The sequence below is a fragment of the Lissotriton helveticus genome, chromosome 9 (genome assembly GCF_964261635.1).
Source record: "Lissotriton helveticus chromosome 9, aLisHel1.1, whole genome shotgun sequence".
Taxonomy (NCBI): Eukaryota; Metazoa; Chordata; class Amphibia; order Caudata; family Salamandridae; genus Lissotriton; species Lissotriton helveticus.
This window is the reverse complement of record NC_136070.1, coordinates 925,435,106-925,459,780: the sequence shown is the minus strand read 5'-3', so window position 1 is coordinate 925,459,780 and position 24,675 is coordinate 925,435,106. Positions and strand designations below refer to the sequence as shown.

The 24,675-nt window shown below is 45.2% G+C and overlaps 1 protein-coding gene across 1 annotated transcript in view; it reads right to left on the bottom strand.

Moving 5' to 3' along the window:
• Window positions 1–24,675, bottom strand: part of LOC144782010 (avidin-like) — a 92,081-nt gene that overhangs the window by 15,922 nt on the left and 51,484 nt on the right. Inside the window, exon 2 of the mRNA XM_078661118.1 lies at window positions 7,101–7,314. Within this exon, the coding sequence (XP_078517244.1) occupies window positions 7,101–7,314 (214 nt within the window). The remainder of the gene's footprint in view (window positions 1–7,100; window positions 7,315–24,675) is intronic.

The following is a 24,675-nucleotide window of genomic DNA, read 5'->3' as shown; positions in this document are numbered from 1 at the left end:
AGGTCTCGCATTAACAAGAGTTTAAGCTATTGGCAATGCAATACCTTAAACTCTCGCAAATGTGAGACCTATTGCCTTGCGAATATTTGTTTTACTAGCGCCTATGCAGTGCTTTCACATTCATGGAAGCCGTGCCCCTTTCTTTATACAAGCCGTATCTAAAGAAAGGGGTGTGTCCAACATTAAAGTGAAACCGCGGGTTGGTAAAAGCGCCCATGCCGCACTTTCACTTTTATGTCAGGTACGTACCTTTCTTTAGACACCGCTTGTGTAAATAAAGGGGCCCGACCTTCATAAATGTGAAAGCGCGGGGCGTGGCCAAGCACGGACTGCAGATGGCCGCGTAGTCCGTGAGCTCCGTCGCCCATGTAGCCCTCAATCATCCTGAATTATTATCCGAAGCACCTGACTGCAGCCCCGGATTCCGAATCAATAGCGGAGCCCATCCTGCTTGCTCCGGTGTGCGGTTCGTGTGGAACGAGGGAGCGAACACCCTTACATGGCTGCAGCCCACACGGCATCCTGAGGCCAGGGCCCACAGTAGCTGAGCCCCCAGAATAAGGCTCCAGCCAACCCACTGTCACCAGTCGGTAGTGTCGCGGTTTGAGGCGCTGCCGCAGATTTGTCCCCACCTGCAATATCTGAGGGAGCCCCGAAGATCAGTAGTGGCGGAAGACACAGCGCAGACACAACAGAATGCTGGTGAGAGTAAACGGCGCAAGATGGCGGCGGCGCAGCTCGCATAGTAAAGCCTCTCACCCCGCATTCTCCATCGTTGCCGCATGCATTAAGCTGTGGGGCCTGAGGCCGAGGCACATGTGGCCTGTCCATTTGTTACCCCGCAGGGACGCCGCAAAGAATAGCGCCGCCACGAGCCGGACTTGATGGAGACTCCTACGGGGGCCCTTGCTACGCAGGCAACAGGGGGGTCGCAGCCCCATAACCGATGTCCTGATACAGGTCGAGGGCACAGCGGTTGCGAAACAGGGCGCGCCGGCCGTGACACAGCTGGTAGCAGCAGCGTGCCCCTGAGGGTGATGGTGATGACCCTCCCTCGGCCTGCTTTGTCCTAGTTGACTCCGCTTGCCCTTGTTCATTGTGGCCCGCAAGGAAGCCTGAAGCCGGGACCCACAGCAATAGATCTCCCGGTCTCCAGCCCCCATATATTCTACTACTGCATGGCGGTGGCGCCGAAAACATACAACACTGCTGCGCTCCATTTACAACGGGGGACCTGCACAGAGGGTGGCCCCAGACAACGCTAAATGCGGCGATTGTGGCCTTGATTGTTGAAGGCCTTATTCTCAAACACCTGCAACCCAAAGGCCGACCCAAACCGGGCGCTCCCCCACGGCCCATGCTGGCTCATGTCCTAAACTACCGAGACAGAGATGTCATCCTCCAAAACTCCAGGGCTGGCGCCCCCCCACCACTATGAAAATGCAAATATCTCCTTTTTCCCTGACTTCAAGCAGAGGGTGCAGAAATAAAGGAGATCATTCCTGTCCGTTAAACACAACCTGAGAGAGAGGGGCCTGAAATACTCAATGCTGTTCTCGGCACGCCTCCGGGTTGAGGCAGACTGGATTGAATACCCGGGGACTAAAAACCCAAATGAGCGAGGAGCCGGGGGCCAAGAAGACAGTGAACCGGCTTGAGATGGAGTTTTTTGACAATGGCAACCTTTCTGAGGGCAGGGGGACAAGTGGTGAGGGGTGGGTTAGGGAGGGGGGCTAACGATATCTACTGGGGACTTCTGACTTATCTATGGTCTTATGCTAAATGTTTAATAAGGGTGTGATAGTGATGTAGCATACGGCAGGGACGCAGAGCCCACTACTTTCCTCCTCTGTTTTTTTTTCCTTTGAACTTTTTTAGGGTGACAGGCACTCTGCGAGGTTTTTGATGGGCAGTTTTGAGCCCAGAGGGCAGGGCAGCAGGGTGGGGGGTTGTTGGGTTGGGGTATTTTGTTTAGTTGTTTAGTTGTTTTGTGGTTTTTTGTTTATTATTCTCGACAATATCTAGATGGTGCAGTCCTAGTCTGTAGCAGAGGCCGCTGCTGCTTTAAAAATACAGGTAAATGGGTGTACAGCATCACAAGGAAATTAGAATCTTAAGTTGGAATGTTAACGGGTTGGGGGACAAAATAAAGCGGAGTATAGTATTGCAATATGTCAAGAGACTGTCACCGGACATTGTATTGCTTCAGGAAACACACCTCATTGATAACACTTGTAAAGCTATGCACAGATGGGGTTACTCGATGGTCGCGCATGCAGGTTTCGCGTCTAACTCCAGAGGGGTGGGCATCATGCAAAGGAAGTCATTCCCCCATCACCTACGTCCACCTATGTGGATGACCGTGGCAGGTATGTTGGTATTACGGGCACATGGGAGGGACGAACCATCACCCTCATGTAAATATATGCACTCCCAGGGTTACAGGCCACAACATTTTCTGACATCAGCACAGTGCTGCTAGCGCTACCGGAAGGGCACCTCGTGCTCGGCGGCAAAACTCCATAATTTCGGGCTCACTAGACAGGCATCCCCCTCACACTGCACACTCCTTCTCTAGCTTCTTGGAGGTGATGGGATTAGTAGATGGCTGGATGGCGCACCATTCTGACAAGATCCAACACACTTTCCACTCAGGAGCCCATAACAGCCTTTCTCGTTTGGGCTATATAGTCTTCTCCGCCCCACAGGTTACAGATATTCACGAGATACGGCATCTCGCTAGGGGCATTTCTGACCACTCCCCCCTTTGGGTTCATATTGTTCTTGACCATTCCCAGGTTGGACGCGTTGCCCCAATCAATCCCTAATATCTAAAAAGCCCGAAAATACGCAAAGGCCTGATTAAATCCATTGACAACTACTTTTTAGAGAACGACCACACTGTTGACCCACCACAAACATTATGGGAAGCCTTTAAAACTGTGGTCCGGGGTGAGGCTCTCTCCCTAATAGTGGGATCCAAAAAAGAGAACCTAAAGGACATCTCCGACATGAGGCGGACTCTTCTGAACTCCTACGAGATAACTCCCTCCCAGTTCTATCAGATAGCGACCTGGCATTTATGGATAGTGCCCTCGCCGCTACCGAAATAGCGACCGCAATTTGAGCTCTTCACTCTGGCAAGGCTCTTGGCCCAAAAGGTATCCTGATCGAACTTTACAAGCTCCGCCCAGACAAATTAGCCCCATACCTGAAATCTATGTTCGAGAACAGTTTGGAACAGGGGTCGCTGCCCCTGGATCAAAGAATCGTAACCATTGGCACGATTCACAAGGGGGGGAATTCCAAAACTGACCGCGCCTCCTACCGCCCTATTTCATTGCTTAATGCAGAGCCCAAAATCTTAGCCAAAGTGCTCACAAACAGTCTGATCAAGGTAATAAGCGGTCTGGTGCACCCAAATTAATCTGGGTTTATGCCCAGGAGGAACACTGCTTTGAATCTACGCAGAGTTCATGGGGTATTGGGAAGGGTGCTGACTATTCCTGAAGATGCAGTTATAGTCTCCCTTGGATCCACTATGGCTTTCGACACAATCGAATGTCCTTATCTCTTCGCTGTACTTACAAAGTTGGGATTTGGACCAGGTTTCAGCCAGTGGGTGTGCTTTCTGTACAGCTTCCCGATGGCACAGGTAGTGGTGAACAATAAAACGTCAGATGCCTTTCTCCTTAGCCGAGGGACCCGTCAGGGATGCCCCCTCTCTCCCTTATTTTTCGTATTGGCCCTCGAGCCCCTTGAGGCTTGGATTCGTAAGGACGTAATGATCCGTGGTCCAAGATGGTCGACAGATTGGGAAGATCGTATCTCCTTATATGATGACGACATCCTTCTATATCTTGCATCCCCCAAAAGGTCCCTTATTGCAGTATTTGACATCTTGGCCATTTTTGGCAGATACTCCGGATTCTGTATTAATTGGCAGAAATCTCTCCTATATGTCCTCTGTGGAGACCCCCCCCGATACCCTGAAACTGCCCCATATCAATAGCTTCAGAAGGCTTCAAATACCTGGGTATATTCATCTCTCTTGATAGCTCACTCTGATTTGCCCGTAACCTGGCTCCTCCGCTGCAAAGGCTCAAACATGACATCACAAACTGGAAATCTCTTCCACTCTCTTTGCTGGGCAAGGTGGCTCTTTTTAAAATGATGTCCCTGCCCCGCATCCTATATGCCCTCCAGAACTCGGCTGACCCTGTACCAAATTCTTACTTTAAAGAAATAGAAGGGCTCCAACGGGACCTTCTCTGGGATGGAAGGCCACGTATCGCTCTACAAAAACTTACGCTCAGCTGGTATGATGGGGGCATTGGCTTGCTAGACATCAAGAAATATTATTGGGCAGCACATCTTATTGCAATAAACCATGGCACCTATGGCTGGCCCAATGACCCAGGGTTCAATATGGACACGTTGCTCCTACCAAATGGAACCTATACCTGAGTCCAATACTCCAAGCCAAACAGGTACCCACTTACTGGTCCTACCAATCACACAGTCAAGATCTGGCACAGGCTGGAGCAATAGGCTGACTCTTGCCAAACCTCTGTGGGACTCCCAGAGGCTAGGAGACCTGTGCAACTCCAGGGGCTTCAACAAGTGGGATCCAATCAGCATGTCCAACATCAGAGACCTTTGGGACAAGAATGATGTTAAGTCGTTGAAACCCTCCAACGTCAATACGCTAGGGCAGACTCGGAGCATTTTCAATACCTGCAAATTTGACACGCACTGCACACAGCATTGCCCTGTGATTCCTCCCCACCTGACTATTTTCCACTAGAGGACAGATTACTAGACGGTCATCTACCTGAAAAAGATATTTCCCTGACTTACAGCAAAAACTCATTAACAATAGGGAGGATCCCCTACTGTCCCTAGGAGAGAAATGGGTTAGAGATGGGATTGAATTAGATGACGAAAACTGGCAGGCAGCAGCCTCCTCCCCCAAAACTGTCGCCATCCCAGCACGTCTCCGCCTAGTGCAACTAAAGATACTGCACAGAATTGACATCACGGGTCCTCAATTGACACACATGGGTGGTCTGGCAGATGGGTATTGTAGGCGGGGTGCACCCAACTGGGCACGTTTATACACATAATATGGCACTGCGACCCAATCCAGGAGTATTGGCGCAAAATTCACGAAATAATGAGCGAAACACTTGAAGTCGAAATCAAACTGGAGGGCCCTAGATGCCTCCTCAACATCTGGGAACCGACCGACCTTAAAGCGCATGACACACAATAGGTCGCACTGGGCTGCATGATCGCCAAAAGAAACATCGCGCAACCCTGGGGACGACACATGCTCCTAAAGTTGCGGATTGGAAGAAAGATCCCGATTGGTGCATGTTGAGAGAGAAAACAGTATACACAGCTCGGTGCTGTCCCCGAAAATGGTCTAAGATTTGGGCTTCCTGGAATGAATAGAGTGGCAATATATGTACTTCTCCCTGTAACCTCGATTGTGATGATCTCCCACCCCGTGATTTCCAAGCATTACCCTACTGTACCTGTATGTACCTTTGACTTCACTATGCTCCCTGTTGTTGATCCATGTGGAACTGTACCTCTATGTCGCGTATGTTCAATAAAAAGATTTATAAAAAAAAAAATGTAAAAGCGCTGTATAGGCGCTAGTTAACAAAATTAAATAAATACATTTAAAAACGTGACCTCTGTTGTAAAAGATTTAAATAAAAGCACACGGCTGCTGCAAGGTAGTGGGTAGAATAGGGGAAGAACGTTAAATAAAATAGTGCTCACCGACCTTTAAAAAGAGACCATGTAATAACACCAGTAAAAGATCCAGTCATTATGGGAGGTAACAAATGCAGAGAAGGCGGTACCAAGGAGGGACTAACAAGTCTAATAAACACTTAAAAGCCAGAATTTATGAAGGACAATGACACAAGCCGAATAAAAACATGTACGGAGAGTGAGCGGGCTTCAAAGCCATACTCCAATACTGCATGCCTCGCAGCAGTGCATGCGCTGCCCAGGCTCAATCTAACAACCATTATCAGATTCAGTAGGTTCTGCTTCACACAGACACACAAAACATACAGTAAGACATGGACATGTAGAACAAATGACGTAACCAGTCATGCAAACATACAGGCATACATGAACGGGAAACATCCTATACGACGCAGTAATGACACCGCAGTGCCATTACAACGCGGGTTTCACAACGCAAGTCGTTACCACGACTTGCGCTGGAGGGCGCTCTAGGAAAGGAATAGTGTAATTTACTATCCAACACCTTCCCTACTGTATGTAGACTGGAGTTGGAATAGTAAATTACACTACTCCTAAGTCCAGCGCCCTCCAACGCAAGTCGTTGTAACGACTTGCGTTGTAAAACCTGCGTTGTGATGGTCTGCGGTGTTTTACACCACGTTGTACCGTCATACATCCACATGAACACATAAATAACATACAAGCATGCTTGCTAAATATAGGAGCACACAGAGGCATACATACTGCACACACACAGAGAACACAGATTCTAAAACATACACACAGTCACAAACAACAAACATACAGGCATACCTGCTCTCAATGGTGGAAGGATACGCTTAGGTTGATGAAGTAATGGAGAAGGGAGTATGTCTGATACATTGATAGAGGGACACATTGTTAGGTGGATGAAATAAAAAACTGTGGTCTTGACTTTAACAACATGTCATTTTTTTTCTTTTTTCTTTTTTCTCCATTCAGCTTTTGTGAGAACACTCAGCTGTGAAACCCTACTACAAATCATGATTTGGCAACGATGGAGAAAGGACAAAATAAAATGAAGAAATATGAATGACTTGACTGTTAGGCAACATTGTACTTTGCCTTATTACTGCAAATGACACTGAAAACAAACATTTCACCACACCGGTATGAAATCTGACAAATGTTGCACCAATTTTTGGCCTTTACCTCTTTTCTTCCTGATCTCTGTCAGAAGTGGCGTTAAATAGCCATGGTGCATCCTGGACAGTAATGTGAACCTTGAAGTTAACGTTACTGTTGGAAAATTGAGTTGTAAGTCGCTAACTTTACTCTTGATGGGTCCTTACCTGTTGAAGCCCAATTCACCGTGAAGCCGAATGTTGGCCCATCTGCGTTTCGGGTGCTTTTCTGCTGATAGCCAACCAGAGGAGAGGCGTTGACAGGGTCGTCAGACACAGACACAGCTGTCTGATACGAACCTGAGAGCAAACCATCTTTATCCACTTTTGAGAATGTCATCTGGGATCCGAGTTCATTTTCCCAGACTCCAGCCAGGTTACACTGAAAGAAGAGCAGATATTTGGGACCATTCACAAGACAAGTTTGTGCTCTACAAGAAACTGTAGTTCAACATTAAAAGAGAAGGCAAGTGATAGGGTGTGGAGAGCAACCACAGTCAAAGAGCAAAGTCAGCAGGCCTGAGGCAAAGAACAGAAAGAAAAATAGACCCCAGACATAATAAAACAGAAGAAAAGGCAGTTACCAGGAGACCAGCAAGTGTTGGAGCGAGCTGCTCCTCCCTCCCAAACCAGTGAGAAGACAACTTGTGAAAGGTTACAGTTCATTCACAGTCACTACCTGCTTCACCCAGGCTGAGCGCGCAGGTGCCGTCAAGATGCTAATAATGCGATATTAATGCATTTTAATCCGGTGATGCGGACCACCACATTAAAATGTGTTAGTCTAACACCTGATGCATGGTACTTGGCAGGGCTGACAGGAGAAACGGGAAGCTTGCGCATCCTCCAGTCGTCCCCAGAGTATCTGCGAGGATGGTGGGGCCCAATAGGGGACACCCACACGTTGAAGGCCTTGGAAGCAGCATGGGGAATTTGAAATAACTTGCTCCAGGAGCCACTCGTGATAAAAAGATTAAGACGATGCAGCTGTGCTGCACTGTGTGATAGGGAAAGGGCAGGAATAGGCTGTATTTAAGGTAATACGGCACATTCCTGCCTTTTCCCCTGCGCTGGTGCCATTTTGACAGCCTAGCGCCGATGCAGACTCCCTTGCACCATGGTACAAGGGTGCCTGCGTTGCAGGCATGATTGTTCTTGTGCAGGAACAGACACCTTCCTACACAAAAACGATACTGAGAGGCACATTCCTCTTACAGAAAGATGACGTAACGAAGAGAAATAAAGATAATTCTCCTCATTACGCCTCCCTGGGAAGGCGTATTTTTTGGGCGCATTCCCAGGTTTACCAAATTAAAAAATCATGGGAGTTGCATGGGAACACTCACGCAACGCCCATGAAACACCTCCCTGGCACAGAGGAAGGCTGTGCCAGGCAACGCGCATCATCGCATTGATGATGCGCATTGCGTTCCTTTATTCCGGATTTATGGAGCCACTCAGGGCCAAGCAAAATGGCCTTGAGTGGCTTCATAAATCTCACTTAAAGTTTGTGTTGCCCATGTGCTACGTTGCATGGTGCAAACGTGATGCGAACCATCCCGTAAATGGGACCATTTGTGTGCTAGGGGAAGTGGGAGGGAACCCACTGCACCTTAGTAGAAAATATGTCACGTACTCTGAGGAGAGAGAAGGGGGAAAGAAGTATAGTGCCTAGAGGGACAGATTCCACTTTGAAGTGCCTAAGACTCATAGCAGTGAATACCTGTAAGTAAGGTGTTCTCAAATTCTTGAAGTGTGTGGTATTTCTGCTTTATGTGTAATAAAGTACTTGTCTCTTACAAAGAGAAGCAGTGGGTTGGATATTCATTTTATGAACTGCTGCCGGTGGTGTTGAATGCCAAGCCTGAGTGCTCCCACACTCATCTTCAGAGAAGCCTAACTGTTCGCCATCGCTACCACATAGAGTCAAGTGCTGAAAGGGTTGTATGGCCCTGTTTGAAGAACCAAAGCAGGAAGGCCCTGGGACAGTATATGCAATTGACACCAGGCCCCATGGCAGGGGTGTACCAGACACCCCTGCAGCCCCCATGCTGCGGGGAGGGGCAGTCTTCAACAGGTGAAGGGGGGCCCCCTAAGCTCATCTGTAGAGAGCTGTTTGTGTCTTGCTCTAAAGCAGCACAGTGTGCAGCCTGCTCTGAGCTCCTGGTGTTGACCCAGGACTGAAGAGAAACAAAGTAACAACTTACATTGTTTGTGTTCAGTCAGAGCCAGGTCCGGAAAACGGATGGGGTTGGTGGCCCTCAGAGAGCATTCTCCAAAGGGCACTGCTACTCTTAGAAGGTACGAAGCAGCACAATGCGGCCTGGGGCAGGGGAATGTGTGCAGCTCCAGGAACAGGATCTGCTGGGACGCATTGGAGGGTAAACAAGCATTTGCAATGCAATTGGTCTTGCATGTTTGAGAGTTACAGCTATTGACGTAAAGGACAATGCATTTTACTTATGCGTTTTCTGTTTGGAGTGGAGTGAATGTGTGTGTGGTGTCAAGTGGACATATGTGGTCTTGATTCGAATTGTTAGTTGTGGAATTGTGTTGTGTGGATTGGATCTGTGCAGTGAAATAATGTGGCATGGTGTGCAGTTTAGTTATGTATATAGTAATTATGGGGGAATTGAGTGCACTGGAATTATGTGGAGTGGGATTGTGTGTCATGGAGTGCGATTGTGTGTCTTGGAGTGAGATTATCTGGAATGGTATTTTGTGTTGTGGAGTGGTATGTAGTGGAGTTTACTTATGTGGTGTGCTGTTAAATATTGCAGCATGATGTGGAATTTTGTGGTGTAGATTGGATGTATGTGGTGTGTTGTGTAATTGTGTTGTTGGTTTGAATTATGTAGTTTGTTGTTGAATTATGTGGTGTGGAATGGAAATCTGTAGAATTGAACTGTGTGATGTGAAAGTGTGTGGCGTTGAGTAAAATTATGTTGAGTGGTATTATGAGGCATGGTGTGGAGTGTTTCTACGTGGCATAGTCTGGATTTATGTGGAGTGTATTTATGCAGTATAGAGTAGACCATACTTATGTGGAGGTTAATTATGTGGTGCTGGGTGGTATTATGTGGAGTGTAATTATGTTGTGTGATGAATTGTGTGGGGAGGAATTGTGGAATTGATTGACGTGTGGATTTATGTGGAATGGTGTGGTGTATAATTGTGCGGAGTGGAATTATGCAGAATGTTGCAGAGTTGTATTTTGCGAAGGATAAGTATTTGTTTAGGAGTTGAGTATAAATATGTTGTATGTAGTGTAATTATATAGGTTGAAGTGGAATTATGTGTAGTTGACTTGTGTTGTGTGGAGTGTAATTATGTGGTTTGGAGTGGTATTAAGTTGTGTGGAATATTATTATGTGATGTGGAATTATGGGGCATGGAGTGAAGTAGAAATATGTGTTTTTTTCTTTTTTAGGATTGTAATTATGGTATGGAATGTTGTAGAGTTAAATTATTTATAGTTGAATTGAGTGGCATAGAATTATGAGATATTCAAATGTGCTGTGTGTGGTAAAATTAGGTGGTGTGGATTTGGACAAGCTGTGCCCGCTAAGGCTTTTATGTCATAGAGTATAAAGTTGACGATTGTCTATTTTTCTTTGTAAAAATAATATGGGCTGTTTCTTTACCTTCTGGTACATTTCTGAACGATTTGTTAAGCTAAATTGTATTAATGCATTGTGTGCACATGCAGGGAAGAACGAGTGTCTGGCAGGTATGCAAAATCATCCTACGTCCCAATATTAACTTCCACACTTCTAAACAGTAATACCAATCCTAAAATGAGTTACCTGTGTGCTTTATAACAACAGTTAGTAAAAAAACTTAAGTGCTTTGCCAGCCTGTATAAATAGCAAAGGTTTTAAAGGAACTTGTTTTCGTACAAGGCATTGCTTTTTCCAGTTCACCAGTTCACAGAAGGGATAAAAACATCTCCAGATAATAATATGGTTGATAGGATGGTGCAATAGCAGAATATTGATATGTGTGGATCTGGCGAGGACACTGGGCAGAAAGTGCTTGATACGCTATTTGCATAAGAAAATACTATCATTTTTTTGTTATTCGTCACTAGTATTAGTAAGGAAGGGGGAAGAGAAGCGTTCACCGACAGCATTCGGTAAGTCTTAGGGGGACAAACAATGCTGTGGTATGTGGTAGATGCCACCCAGAAGACATAGGTATATGTATAAGGAGCTGCCGATGAAAGGAAGTGGAAATGCTCTTTAGACTTTGCCGGTATTGATGGCTACTGTGCGCATGCAGACTTCGCTGGGCTGACAGTGGGTGAGGAAATTCTACGTTGTCACTGTAGGTTTAATTACATGAATCACACATTCTCTCTGGTGTTTGTCCTTGGGGTCCTTGCTGACTGGTGCTACACATGGGCTCAGGTTTGCCTTTGACAGGAAGTATGGTTTAGTGGGTTACATAGTGTAAATTAATGTTGGTGTGAGAAAACAAAAATTAATGTTGGCATGAGAAAACAAAAATTGGACCCTTTGTACATTTAATATTATTGTGTGCATCATGCAAACGATGAAAAGTAGCAGGAACGGCTTTGGTGCTGTAGAGGCCAGCAGGAAGAACTGTTTAGGGGTGGTCAGTTGAAGAGATTTTTGAACATGTTGTTTTAAACTACCACAGTAGCATTGGGGAGGGCAGCAGCTGAAAGTCTCTGTCTGTACTGGTAGGCAGTGGTTAGATGGGGATCGTCATCAGTCTTTCTGTCGTTGGTGTACAGGGGAGCAGTGGACGGCGGTCACAGGATCGCACTGACATCCGAGGTGTGGTTTTAAAGGCGGGCGGGAAAGCATACTTGCTGGTTTCGTAGGGGTGGGAGTAAAGTGTAATAGATGCATTAGTAGCAGGCACGACGGCAGTGGTCTGTGTTTGGAGGTGGTTAACTGAGCGTGCTTCGCTTGAAGGTGGGTCATCAAGCAGGAGGATGTGTTTGGTGGGCCGGCTGGAGGCAGTGTTCTGTAACTTTGCTGGAGGGCGCAGCAGCAGTATTTACTGATGTATGTAAATCACCCGATGAGAGGGGGATGTGACCAATGGAGGAACCAGAATCCATTTTTTATGGCCGGGATGAGAGGCTCTGAGTTCTGATGAGAGGGCAGGGAAGGAAAAGACATTTGGCGAAATGACATCACAAACTGTTGTCTCCACTTTGAAATAACCGTCACACGTCAAAGTACCTGCACTACGTGCCGCAATCCTTGAATTTTACATTATAAATATGTCCTAGTGAGGAATCTTATTACTAATCAATGACTCTGTCAACGACATTGTTTGGATTTAGGATATATTATGGCCACGATTTACAGGGGAAGAGTACTTGTGACTCTCCTACTCTGAGGAATTTTTACTATTGATCAATGATTACGTGAACTATGCTCACAATAATAATAGGATTTTGGTTATACTGTGGCTACATCTGTCAAGGGAAGTCTGTGATTTCCAATATTGAATAAGCAGTCCACGCCCTGAGGAAGTCTTTGGGTATTGGCCTATAGACGAAACACGTGTTGGCTGTTGGCTGTGTCATCAAAGAACTGAATTGATAACAAACAAGTCTCCTTGAGAGCACAAGACATGAGAATAAAGATCATGGACTAACATTTGATATTATTATTGTATATGGACCAACAACTTGAAATTTGCCTATATAACAAATATTTTGCGCTTGCTCAGGGAACCTTTACTTTTTTTTTTCTTGTCACATCAGAGAGGGTGAATGCGCTGAACTGTACACAGGGGAGTAAAGTGCTACAGTCTAAATAAAACATTGCAAGGCATAGTTATAGCTGTTCGCTTCCTGTCTCTTTTCACTCCCTGTCTTTTCTGTCATAGGAGGAGGGCGCGTGTCCATATGAGTGGAACAGCTATCCTCCAACAGTAACACGTTCACTAAATGTACTGAAAACCTAATAATTAAAAGAAAAGCATTTGCAATAAACATTAGCAGCAAGCTCTATATAGATGCACCATGGAGGTCAGCACACTGTAACATGGTGCAGAGTGTCCAAGGGCAGCTGTATTGCACTGAGGAGCTGGGCTATATTGTCCTTCCTGCTGTGGTGCCTGTGCCGCCATCTCCCTGAAGCACAACCCAAACAGCGGCCACCCAAATGAAAATAGCGTGCCAGGCTGTTTAAAAAACAAATATAATATTAATTTCTATAAAAATGTGTTGACCCGCGCATTACAAAATTAAAGCACGCCAGGGCTGCTTACAAATGAAATATAATATTTTTTAAAATGTTTGAAGAACCGCGCACACAAGTTGCAATGTAATAGGTCTCTTAAAGCAAAAGCCAGGTCTTGACATTGAAAGTGAAAGACTGCGAAAAAAACATGCAAGTGTAGCCTTTTAATGATGTTCCCTCGCAGGTTTCTTCCCTTCAGCGACAGGTGGAGGAGCTTGAAAATCGAAATAGGTGTAATAACTTACGCATTTACAGCCTGGTGGAAGGTTGTGAGGGGAACAACCCAATTGCTTTTTTCAAGTCTTTTTTGCCTAAACTGCTACATCTTCCGGAGGACACGATACTCAACATCCAACGTGCTCATAGACTTGGGCGACCGTCCTCTTCAGTCTCTCCCTCATCGAGGCCGAGAGGAGTTATCATGTACTTTCTGGAACACACGGATCTCCTAAAGGTCTTATCCGCAGCCAGAGCATCTCCCCGGCTCTCCTGGTCGGGTTCCTCCTTGTTCTTTGCTCAAGACTATGCTAAGGCTACGGCAACTCGACGCAAAGATTTCTTGGATATGAGAGCGGATCTTCGCTCCATTGGTGCCCGCTATGGACTTTTCCATCCTTGCCTCTTCAAGGTCACCTACAACAACAAGACTACAACATATGAAGATCCTGTTCGACTTCGAAGTTTCCTGAACTCCTGCAAAGCAACTGCTATGGATATGTCTAGTCCCTCTCCTTTTCCTCCTTGAGCCTATTTGTTCTGTTGTGATTCTCTCTTATTGAGATTTGTGCATGGAAATTCTCGTTATAGTTCTTCTTCTCAACCTTCATTACGTGTTTTTATTATCCTTGTAATGTCGGTTCTCTTGTTTTGCCTTCCTTTTTCATACAGCCTCTCCTTTTTTGTCATTCGCCTGTTTTTGTAGGTTTTGTATCTCGTTCCGTGGTGTTCTTCGAGCTGCACGTCTCGCTGACCCCACAGATTCAGTCTGCTTCATGTGGCTCCACCCTCCCTCCCCATTCCTGCTCCTGCTTCTGGTTCCGCTCCTGGTTCCCTGCACCCGTTCTCTCCTTCTATGTAGGTATGTTTCCCTTTTTTGTCTCACACTTAGGATTTTTCAGATGTCATTCCTTTTTTCCCCTTTTATCTTTTTCCCTGGTTCTGCTCTCATGATTGGTGTCATTTATTTCATTGGTTCTCTTTTTCCTTTCCTTTCTGTTTCACCCTGTCCTCACATGCTTCTCACCATTTACCTTTTTATCATGCTTTTCTCTTTTTTCTCTTCCTTCATCCACTTGCTCTTTTCTCTGCTGCACTATATTCTATTGACTTGCTCTTTTGTCTCTTTTACTTTCCTTTTTGCATCTATTCCTATGTTATCAGTACTCTTATTACAGGTTTCTTTTCTTCATTTGTTCCATTTGTTCTCCTTTGTTGCTATTATATTGCATGTCGTTGAAAGTAATTACGTGGAACGTTAAGGGTGTTAATTCTCCTATTAAGCGACAAAGAATTTTATCCCATCTAGCTAAATTGAATGTTGACTTGGCCTTTCTGCAAGAAACTCACCTTTCAGATGTAGAATCAGCTAAACTTAAAAGAGGATGGGTGGGTGAGGTCTTTTACTCCCCTGGTGATGGTAAACGAAATGGAGTTCCGATTCTGGGTCGTAAGTCCCTTTCTTATACTGTTACATTCCAAGAAACTGATACTGAGGGTAGATGGACTCATGTCAAACTGTCTTTAAAGGGTGTTCCACTCTCTCTTCTTAATATCTATGCCCCTACCGGTGGAGATCCCACTTTTTGGCATAATCTCTCTACCCACATTACTAAATTTGTAGATGACAACTTTATTTTAGCAGGGGATTGCAACCAACCCCTTGACCCCTTCCTTGACAGGAACTCCAAAGTTTCATTCACTCCAAACAGATCCCACAAGCTTTTTGTTCAAGCCATCTCTCAACACAAACTCACTGATGCCTGGCGCCTTTGTAACCCGACGACGAGAGAATTTACTTTCTACTCGCCCTCTCATCATTCTCAATCGAGGATTGATTATATTTTTATCTCCCATAACATTGCCCAGGCGCTTATGAATGCTTAAATTGGCCCCATCTTATTGTCCGATCACGCCCCTGTTTTTAGTCATATTGATATTCTCCCCAAAATTGTTGGTCCTAGAAGATGGCGTTTTAATAACTCTCTTCTACTGGATCCTAAATTCACCACATCTTTCTCTACTTTCTTCACTGAGTTTTTTTAGATCAACGATACCCCAACCATACCTAGGCACACTGTCTGGGACACCTTTAAAGCCTCGGTAAGAGACTTCATAACTGGATTTGTTGCCGCTAGACGTAAGGTCTCCTGGAAGCTTATGGGTGATTTTCTTCAGAAAATCAAGAGACTGGAACACTCTTATTATACATCACATTCTCAAGACAGTTTGACAGCCCTTGTGGATGCTAAAATGCAATTTAATAAAAAATCTACGAAAGATGCTTCCCTATATTTACTTAAGTCAAGTGCCAAATTTTATGGGGGTAGGAATAAAGCTGGGGAGGTCTTAGCCAATTATTTGAAAGTCAAGCACAATAGGCTAAACATTGAAGCTATTTATTATGACAATGCTAATCTTAAACACAAAGATGCTGATATTCTAACTGAATTTTTCCTTTTTTACAAACATCTATACTCGTCTGACACTCATCCTTCCTCCATTCCTTATCCCACTTTTTTTTCCAATATTAGCAAACCTCAACATTTTCCCCTGGATCTTACCCACTTGGAGTCAGACATATCCCAGCAAGAGTTACTTAATGCACTCCAACATATAAAGAAAGATAAGGCCCCTGGACCGGACGGTTTCACAGTTGAGTTTTACTTACACTTTTCAAAACTTCTCATACCAAACCTACATTCCCTGTTAGACACCTTCCTTACTCTGGGTCAATCCTCTGGTTCCTTCTCTGATGCTCACATCTGCCTCATTCCTAAGGAGGGGAAGGATGCCAATTATTGCAAAAATTATAGACCAATTCTTTAGTTAACATCGATTATAACATTTTTTCTAAATCACTTGCTGCGAGACTGGATCTTTTGTTACCTGACTTGTTGGGAGCAGAACAATCCGGTTTTGTCAAAGGACGCTTTATTACTGACAATACCAGACTTCTGTTTAATGTCCTATCAAAAGCACCGCACTTACAACACCCTCTCGCAGCGATTGCATTAGATGCCGAGAAGGCTTTTGACAGGGTCGAGTGGACTTATCTTTTTGAGACCCTCAAATGGTTTGGCTTTGGCCCCAAATTCATTTCCCTAGTCTCCCTTCTTTAATCCAATCCGCGTGCAGCAGTTTGTGCCAATGGCTTAGTTTCTTCCTTTTTTGACCTGGGTAGGTGTGTCCGTCAGGGATGTCCTTTGTCCCCGTTCCTTTTTAATTTAGCTTTGGAGCCCTTCCTTTCCAAACTACGTCAGCATCCCAGCATTCATGGCTTTCAAATTTCACAATCTCATATCAAACTAGCTGCTTATGCTGACGATATCTTGCTTTTTGTATCACATCCCTCTGAATCCATACCTGCCTTTTTAAATGTAGCCCATGAATATTCCCTAATTTCCGGTTATAAGCTCAACAATGACAAATGTGAAATTCTCCCCTTACAAAATTTACTTTCAAACCTGACTTTAGCGCTTCTAACTTTACTTGGAATTCTTCACACATTAAATATTTAGGGTTACATGTTACTCCCACAATATCAGGCAGTCTCTTTATATCTAAATAAATGTATTCAGAAAATCTCAGATTTACCGTCACGTTGGCATCCTCTTACCTATCCTGGTGGGGCCGCCTTGATACTATCAAGATGATGCTGTCCCCTGTAATTATTTACACAATCTCTAACATTCCAGTGCCCATTCCCTTAAAATTCTTTAAGAAAATTAACTCCATTCTATCCTCATTCCTTTGGAATGGTAACATGCCTCGAATGTCCCTCAATAGACTAATCCGACCTAAACCAGAAGGTGGAGTTAATTTCCCAGATTTTCTGGCCTATCAAAAGGCCTTTCTCCTGCGACAAGCTTCTCTGGTTACAAGACTCAGCCGACCCTTCCCCCCTTTGGGTCACGATTGAACGCCTTTCTCTTTCACCATTCTCTTTTGCTGAATATCTTTCCTTCTCTCGTAAACCATCCACACTTTCCTCTCCCTTGCACAAATTCACCACCAAATTGCTTTTATCCTCTCACCCTACTCCCATCAGCACAGTGGCTGACCTTCTTAACTCCACCATTTGGCATAATTTATATATTCTAATTAATAATAAGCCCTTTTACTGGAAATCATGGAGGCAAAAGGGGTTAATATGGGTATCCCAACTGTTCTCTAACTCTGCATTCATACCTTTTTCAGCTCTTCGCCAATCTTTTGGTCTGCCTGCTTCTTTTCTTGCAAGTATCTTTTACTCAAGGAAGCAGTACTGTCCACTTATACTCATCTCTCGCAATCTTGTGCTCCCTTCGCACCTCCGTCCTCCACTTCGCTACTTCACTCTTTCCTACGCTCCACTTCTAAAGCTTCTGCCATTTACAAATACCTCCATCCCACATACTCCACGAGGCCTAAGACCAGGGTAGAAGAACAATGGGAAGATGACTTTGCTACGTCTTGGCCGACGTCATTATGGTCCAAGATCTGGGCCAAACTTCGCAAATCTTCTAGAGCTGCATCCTTGACACAATCCGTTTTTTATTTATAATAGGCTTCTCCTCACACCATTCGATCTCCACAGGAGGTTTTCCACTACTCCAGACTCCTGTTGGTCCTGTTCCTCCCCTAATGCCACCCTTTTTCACATGTTATTTTCCTGTCCAATTGTTCATAATTTTTGGGTTCTAGTCTGGTCCCAAATCAATAAAATCTTTCATACTCATATTCCTATTTCATACACACACATTTTTCTGGGTAGTCTTTCCTCTTGCTGGGAGGAAGTCTCATTTGACGTTCGTATTATTGATCTGTTGCTCGCTGTTGCTTTTCTGCAGATTATTGTCAATTGAAAAAGATTTTTCAAATATCTCATTTAAAGCGTGGTGGTATAATGTATGTTACAATCACAGATTAGATACTGCTTTTGTCTTCCCTCTTCACATGGCAACAAAGCGTATGCACTTGTGGCTCCCAATTACATTGTACCTTGATGTCTGCGTCAAGCGCTCTTTCTACCGGTCACCTGCTGAACAAGAAGTGTCCAAACCCCCTTAAACACCCTAACTATTCCTTCTTTCTCCACTATCCTATTGTACCTCCTTGTTATTGCATTGTTTTCTATTGATCACTAATGTACACTCTTTGTTTTGCTATGACTATCAGTCTTTGTCTTGCTGGTCCAGCGTGCACCCTCATCCTGTAAGCTGGTGTACTCATAAGTAAAGAGGACTAGTAAGCTCCTAAAAGTCTTGTGCCAGAGATAGGATGCATGGGCCCCTCATTTTGTCAAAGTTTAGCAACTTGTTCTCCAGGGAAGCAGTAAGCATTTCCATCCCTGCAAGGTCCCACAGTTTATGCAGCCAGTCAAAGTGAGACGACAATGTATCTGTGCCCCATTTGGCTTTGATGACATGTTTCGCCCCATACAAAGCCAAAGCCACAATTATTGCCTTCCCTTTGTTAGAGTGTAGAGGGTGTGCCGGGCTTTGGGGAGTCGCAGTAGGATGTAGCTAGAAAGACAGGGTATATCTGTTGTAAAAATTTAATTGACACATTTCAGCACTGCCTTCCAGTAGCGTTTAAGTTTCTGGCAGAGCCAGAGGAGATAAGTCATTGAATCTCGGTGGCCGCAGTTGCGTTAACAGCCATTATGACTGTTGAGTTTCCATTTCACCTTTTGGCTGGGGTGTAGTACCAAAAGTGCGTTATCTTAAACATTGCTTTATTTCCCAAGGCACAAAATGAGAATGTGTTCATTTTGTGTAGGATGTCAGTCCATTTTGTTTGGATGAAGTAAAGGTCCAGCTCAGCTTTCGAACTGCAGGGCTAGAATAGTTGCACAATTCCCATGTTTTGAATTGTGTACCCAGACCCGCCTTATCTAGTATTTCTCACAAAAAATAGCCAGTGTACTCGATCAAATGCCAATTGACTAGAGAAGTGCTGGGACACACTTTACAGCGAACGTGTGTGTGTCTTTCAGTCTCTCAGACATCCTGGAAGAGAAGGCTGCACAGCGTGAAAGGTTACGTTTGTGACTGGTTGTCTTTATCAATTTAGAGAAATTTAGGAAAGACATCATGGATTTTTTCTGCAGGACAGTAGGTTGGAGAAAGAGGTAGGTCTTACTTTTGTGCTGATGATCAATAAGTCAGGAGTTGGGGAAACTAGTGAGTCTTGAGTAGCAGCATCACAAGTTGGTACGTTGGGGCGGTTGCAGGACATCCTTGAGTTGTTCTCTGAACAGTAGTAGGTTAGATGGGTTGCTTGTGATGCGCTACAGGAAGTCTGTTTCAAGGGCTGTTGTCAAACATTAAATGGATCAGCCCTCTGCAGAGTATTTTAAAGGGAGTTATTGGGAAGACAGTGTGGGGTTGGAATACAGCTTATTTTTTGGGGTGATTTTGTCTTTGATCGATAGTTGTACTTATCAGTAAATGGCTTTGTGAGGTAGTGGTGTGGAAGTTGAAAAAGAAGCAAGCGAGAGTTGTTAGCATCCGGAAAATACAACAATGGACTGTTTAAACACATCTGTCCTTAACAAATACTATGGTCAAGAATGGTAACAGGCAGTTGCATGTGTTAAAACCTTAGCCCTGCCTGATCTTTACAAGGTATTATCAGAGTGTGGACACCAATGAATTTAGCAAAATTAAAAGGCAGCAGTAAGAGATTCCAAGACCAGGTTTACTAATGTGACAGCTGATGGAAAATGTTGATAAACGTACTCTCACCACAAGAAAAGTGTGAATCCACTTTAAGCTAATGTGCTGACCTAAATGACGCACCTCATGGATTATACTCTTTCTTACCTTTTCCTGTGTTGTAATATGCCTGGGGGAGTTTGGGAGTTGTGTCAATGTGGATGTTTCTGTGTATGAGGTATTGTCCTAATGGGGACTTTTTTTGCAAAAGAGTCCACTACAACATTGCTATGTCAATGTACAGAATACAACTAGAATACTGTATAAGTGATAGGGGAAGTAAAGGGGTTTGAACAAGGCTCTTATACATTTATCCAAAACAAAAAGTGCTTGTGGTGGGACAGAGGTAAGGATGTGTCCCCAACTCTAGCAAAATCCTCTCCTCCATCAGTGGCCTTTTTGCATGTGTGTGAGTATGTGTACGTCTGTGTGTGTGTATGTAGATGGAGAGAGATTGAAATATTTTAATCAAACAACACCAATTTGCTACAAAGGGTAGTTAGACAATTTAATGTTTGTGGCAAGGTGCAGTGTCTGTTTTTTCGGTGACGTCACCCATTACATTGAGCAGCTGTGGTGGGGGGGCACCAGGGGAGCCAGGATAAATAGCACTGGGGATCAGGTACCATCTGGCCTCTAAATACAACCTTTGAGGCTAGGGGTTCTGGGAGAGTATGAGAATGGCAATGAGAACACAAGATGAGAGATCCAGGCTCCAGGTCTATACAGGATTGATGAAGAGCATAGTGCTAGATAGGAATGCACTGGAAGCTCTAATCAAGGGACACTGAGAACGTATGCAGGAAAGAAATCGCGAGGTGATATATGGACAAGGCCAGCTGGAAAGCTAAGAAGAAAGAGAGAGTGGGGTATAAAAGAGAAAACGAGAAAAGAGAGGTAGGGAATTGGAAGGGTGAGAAAATGTACAAAGGAAATACAAAGCAGATATCATAAAAAGAACTGAGAAAGGGAGAGAAATACTGCACAGGAGAAAGGAAAAGCATAGTGGAATGATTTTGACGGGATGGGAGAGAAAGGGTAGGAGATAAAAGTGACAGAGAATAGGAAGAAAAATGCTGTGTTGAAAATAAAGACAAGATAGGATGATCAGAAATAATGGAAAGGAAGAGATAAGAAGCAAGAGGGAGGAAGGAGGTGTGAAAGAGAAGGAGCAGTGGATGGATTTTTGGCAAAACTGAACGATGAGTGGGACAGATGTTGTATATCATGACAGGAATCTGGTTCCGGAAACCCACCTAAAATATGGCAAAATAGGGACCCTCTAGTGGATAGACCACCATCTGTGACAGACTGCTGGCAGACTAAGCCGAACCATTAACTCCACTATCCAGGGTTACTTATAACGGCTGTATTGGTGACAGTTATGTAACAATAGCCCCACAGCCCCTGCAGTATGGCGGGTCGCTGGCCCGAGAGCTCTTGACTGGCGTGTAGAATGGGGGGCCCCCTCCATGTACCTTGTAGGGGGTCCCTCAAGTTTCGTTATGCCACTGACCCGTGGCTGTGGTCCAGTAGCCCCTTCCTGTGGCCTCCCATACTGGGTCTGATTAAAATGGGATCGGTGAATGCAAAAAACACACACACACAACAATGGTCGGTATTGGGGCTCTTGAAATACCAAGGATAAAGACTTAGTGGGCAAATCAGGAGGCCACTAAAATGAAGGGGTATATGATTTGCCAGGTTTGGCAGCAGCTCAAGTGTACAGGGACTCTGACCTCTAGTAAGTAACTCTAAACTGTCAGAGGGATGAAGTTGTATGAGGCTGCGTATGAAAACTCAGCATCCCATGGGATAATGTCCCTAAGAATGGAGGCACATCAGTGGATGTAAATTTGAGCAAATCTCTAGTCAATGGCCAAGTGGACTGCGTTAAACTTTGCACGTTGGTGGGCAGGACGATAAGCGTGGTAAAGGTACAGAAAAATGTGGAAGCTGATGCGGTGCAGCAGGGAGAAAGCCAGCTAAGCATTCTGGTAGTTGTGGTCTTGAGTGCTGCATTATAAATTCAGAACTATCAGAATTATAATGAAAAGTCTATTTGCTACTCAAGCATGGAATTAGAAAAAATGGGAGCTAGGTCAGGCAGTGATCTCAGGCGTCTCAAGAATTTGGCCACTGTGACTTAAGCAGAAGGGTTCTCGGTTGTTGCTGGTGCGGTCCAGTGTGTTCTTCAAAGACATTGTCATCCAAATGGAGTTAACTTGAGTGACAAAAGCCACCTTAATAAGACATGTCTTCAAAGCGTTCTTGAATCCCATTAGGCTGGTCCATGCCACAGAGGTGGGACTGAAATTGTTCCAGAACTTTGGACCAAGAACTTTGATGGTCAAAAGAAGTAGCATGGGGAAAAGGCACTTTTGCAGCTGAACAAGTTTAGAAGGAAGCTGAAGTGGTTACAGCTGGTGGCTTTTTTAATGTTAAAGGGTACTTGTAGAGCACACAGCTACTTAGGCAGTGTGTCCCGGGGCTAATGAACCTCGAAGCTGGACTGTTGATGTCCCTGAAAGGGGGTGGGGGGAACCTTAAGGTTGTTGTTGATGCATCTCTGATAGAGCCATTTTTCGTGCTCTAGAGTGGGAAAGATTGCACAGCAGTTTCCCCTACCCTCTCCACAGAGAATCAATGGTGAGAAAAGTATAAAGAGACCATCTACTGATGCATACAGTTTATGTGCTGATTGTACATAGTAAATTAATTCTTATTGTAAAATACTAAGGGGCAGATTTACTACTTCTTGCGCATCTCTGCTAATCAGCAGGGATGCGCCAGAAGAGTTGCGATGCATCAGCCCACCCGTGTGCCACCACTGATGCGCCGCATTTACAATGCGGCGTACCATGGCGCACGGATGGGCAGATGCGTGTCGCATCCCCCGTCGGACAGGCGGCGCATTGCTGGAGTTCCAGCAAGGCTCGGGGGTGCCCTATCCTTAACATGCTGCGTCAATCCTTACACCTACTTCAAGCAGGCGCAGGGTTTTGACGCACCATGGCCTTAAAAGTGACTGAGTGAAATCTTGTAGATTTCACTCAGCCACTTTTAGGAGGCGTTCCTGCGCAGGAACGCCTACATGTGGCGCAGGGCTTTACAACATGACGCATCTCCCAGATGCGTCCCGTTGTAAATACCCTGCAGCATGGCGCTGGCTTTGCGCCGCCTCTGCGTCACAAAAGTGACGCAACGGCGGCATAAAAGAGGCGCAAGGGGCTTGTAAATCTAAAAGTGGAGGTGCTGAGGTGAGGGTTCACGCATATACATATAACCCCTGCAGAGAAGACTTTCTCTGGCAGGGTTGGCGGAGTCATAAGACTTTGAATCTGGATGAGCCTAACTTGTCATAGAGACACTGATCTGTTCTTTTCTCTAAAAGAGCTGTGACACCAGTGGTGGCTCCTCCACAAAGGTAGAGGAGCGCTGCCCCACTTCTTTTCGCAGTGTAAAAAAGGGGAAAATAAAATGATAATAACTTGACGTTATTATTGGGTTTTTTGTTCCTGCTGTGGCATTTTTTAGGGGCGGGTAGATCAGCTCTGCTGTCAGAGCAGAGGGGAGGAGTGGTGAGCACTCTGTGAGTGCGCAATGACTGATTGTCCAGCCCTTTCGGGCTCACTTTGCATGTTCGCCACCTAGGCTGCATTACAGTCTAAGTGGAGGACATGCCGAGGCTCCCATTTCCTGGCTGAGCACCGAACTATGCGCTCAGACCAATCACAACGCTGCATTGCAATGCAGCATTGTGATTAGCTATGGGGAGCCTGGGAGCCCGGATGCTTCCTGCTTGCACAGAAGAAGGCAGAAAGAGGACAAAGGAGAGGCGGTGACCGGTCGGCAGTTAAGTGAATTATTTTTTAACCCCTACCGCCCCACTGCTGCCCCACAGCCACCACTGTGTGACACACATTATCCTCTTGGGGCTAAGGACATATACTTTATGTGCTAACATCCTCCTAACCCCCTCTCTCACAAATTGGGAGTTCTACAACAGTATGACAAAGTTTTTGTATGGTTTGTGGTGATAGTTTAGTTAACTTGATGGTCCCAGTTTTTTAATTCAGTTAAATCTTTTGCACAAAATGTATCTTTGTTTATTCTTTTAGTTTTAAGGATCATTTTATGCAGCTCGGTGAGGTTTAGGTGAGAATCTTTTAGAGGTGGATTGCTCAGGGTGATCGAAAGAACTTGTGTAAGGATGTGCAGGCACCAGTGACCAGCCGACTTGGAAGACGAATGCCCTCCGATGTCGGGTGCTGCATGAGAGATGACGATGACATTGACTCTTCAGCTGTGAGGACCAGGCGATGCTGAGGGAGACCAGGAGCCATGCACAAGCTGCCCCATGAAGGATGTTGAGTGCTGAGGGGTCGGTGTCTAGTGGGAGCACCAACAAGCCTCGGCAAATGCAACCAAGGCAGGAATTAAAGAAGGAGCAATGACGGGACCTACAAGGTCCAGCAAACTCACCACAAGCAGGGGAGTCAGGGCAGGCCCCAAGCAATCAGGGGGGCCCAAAATGACCCTCAACAGGACCCACAGGCCTGAGGCACTGGAGTCGCGAGAGGACCTCGAGCAGCTCAC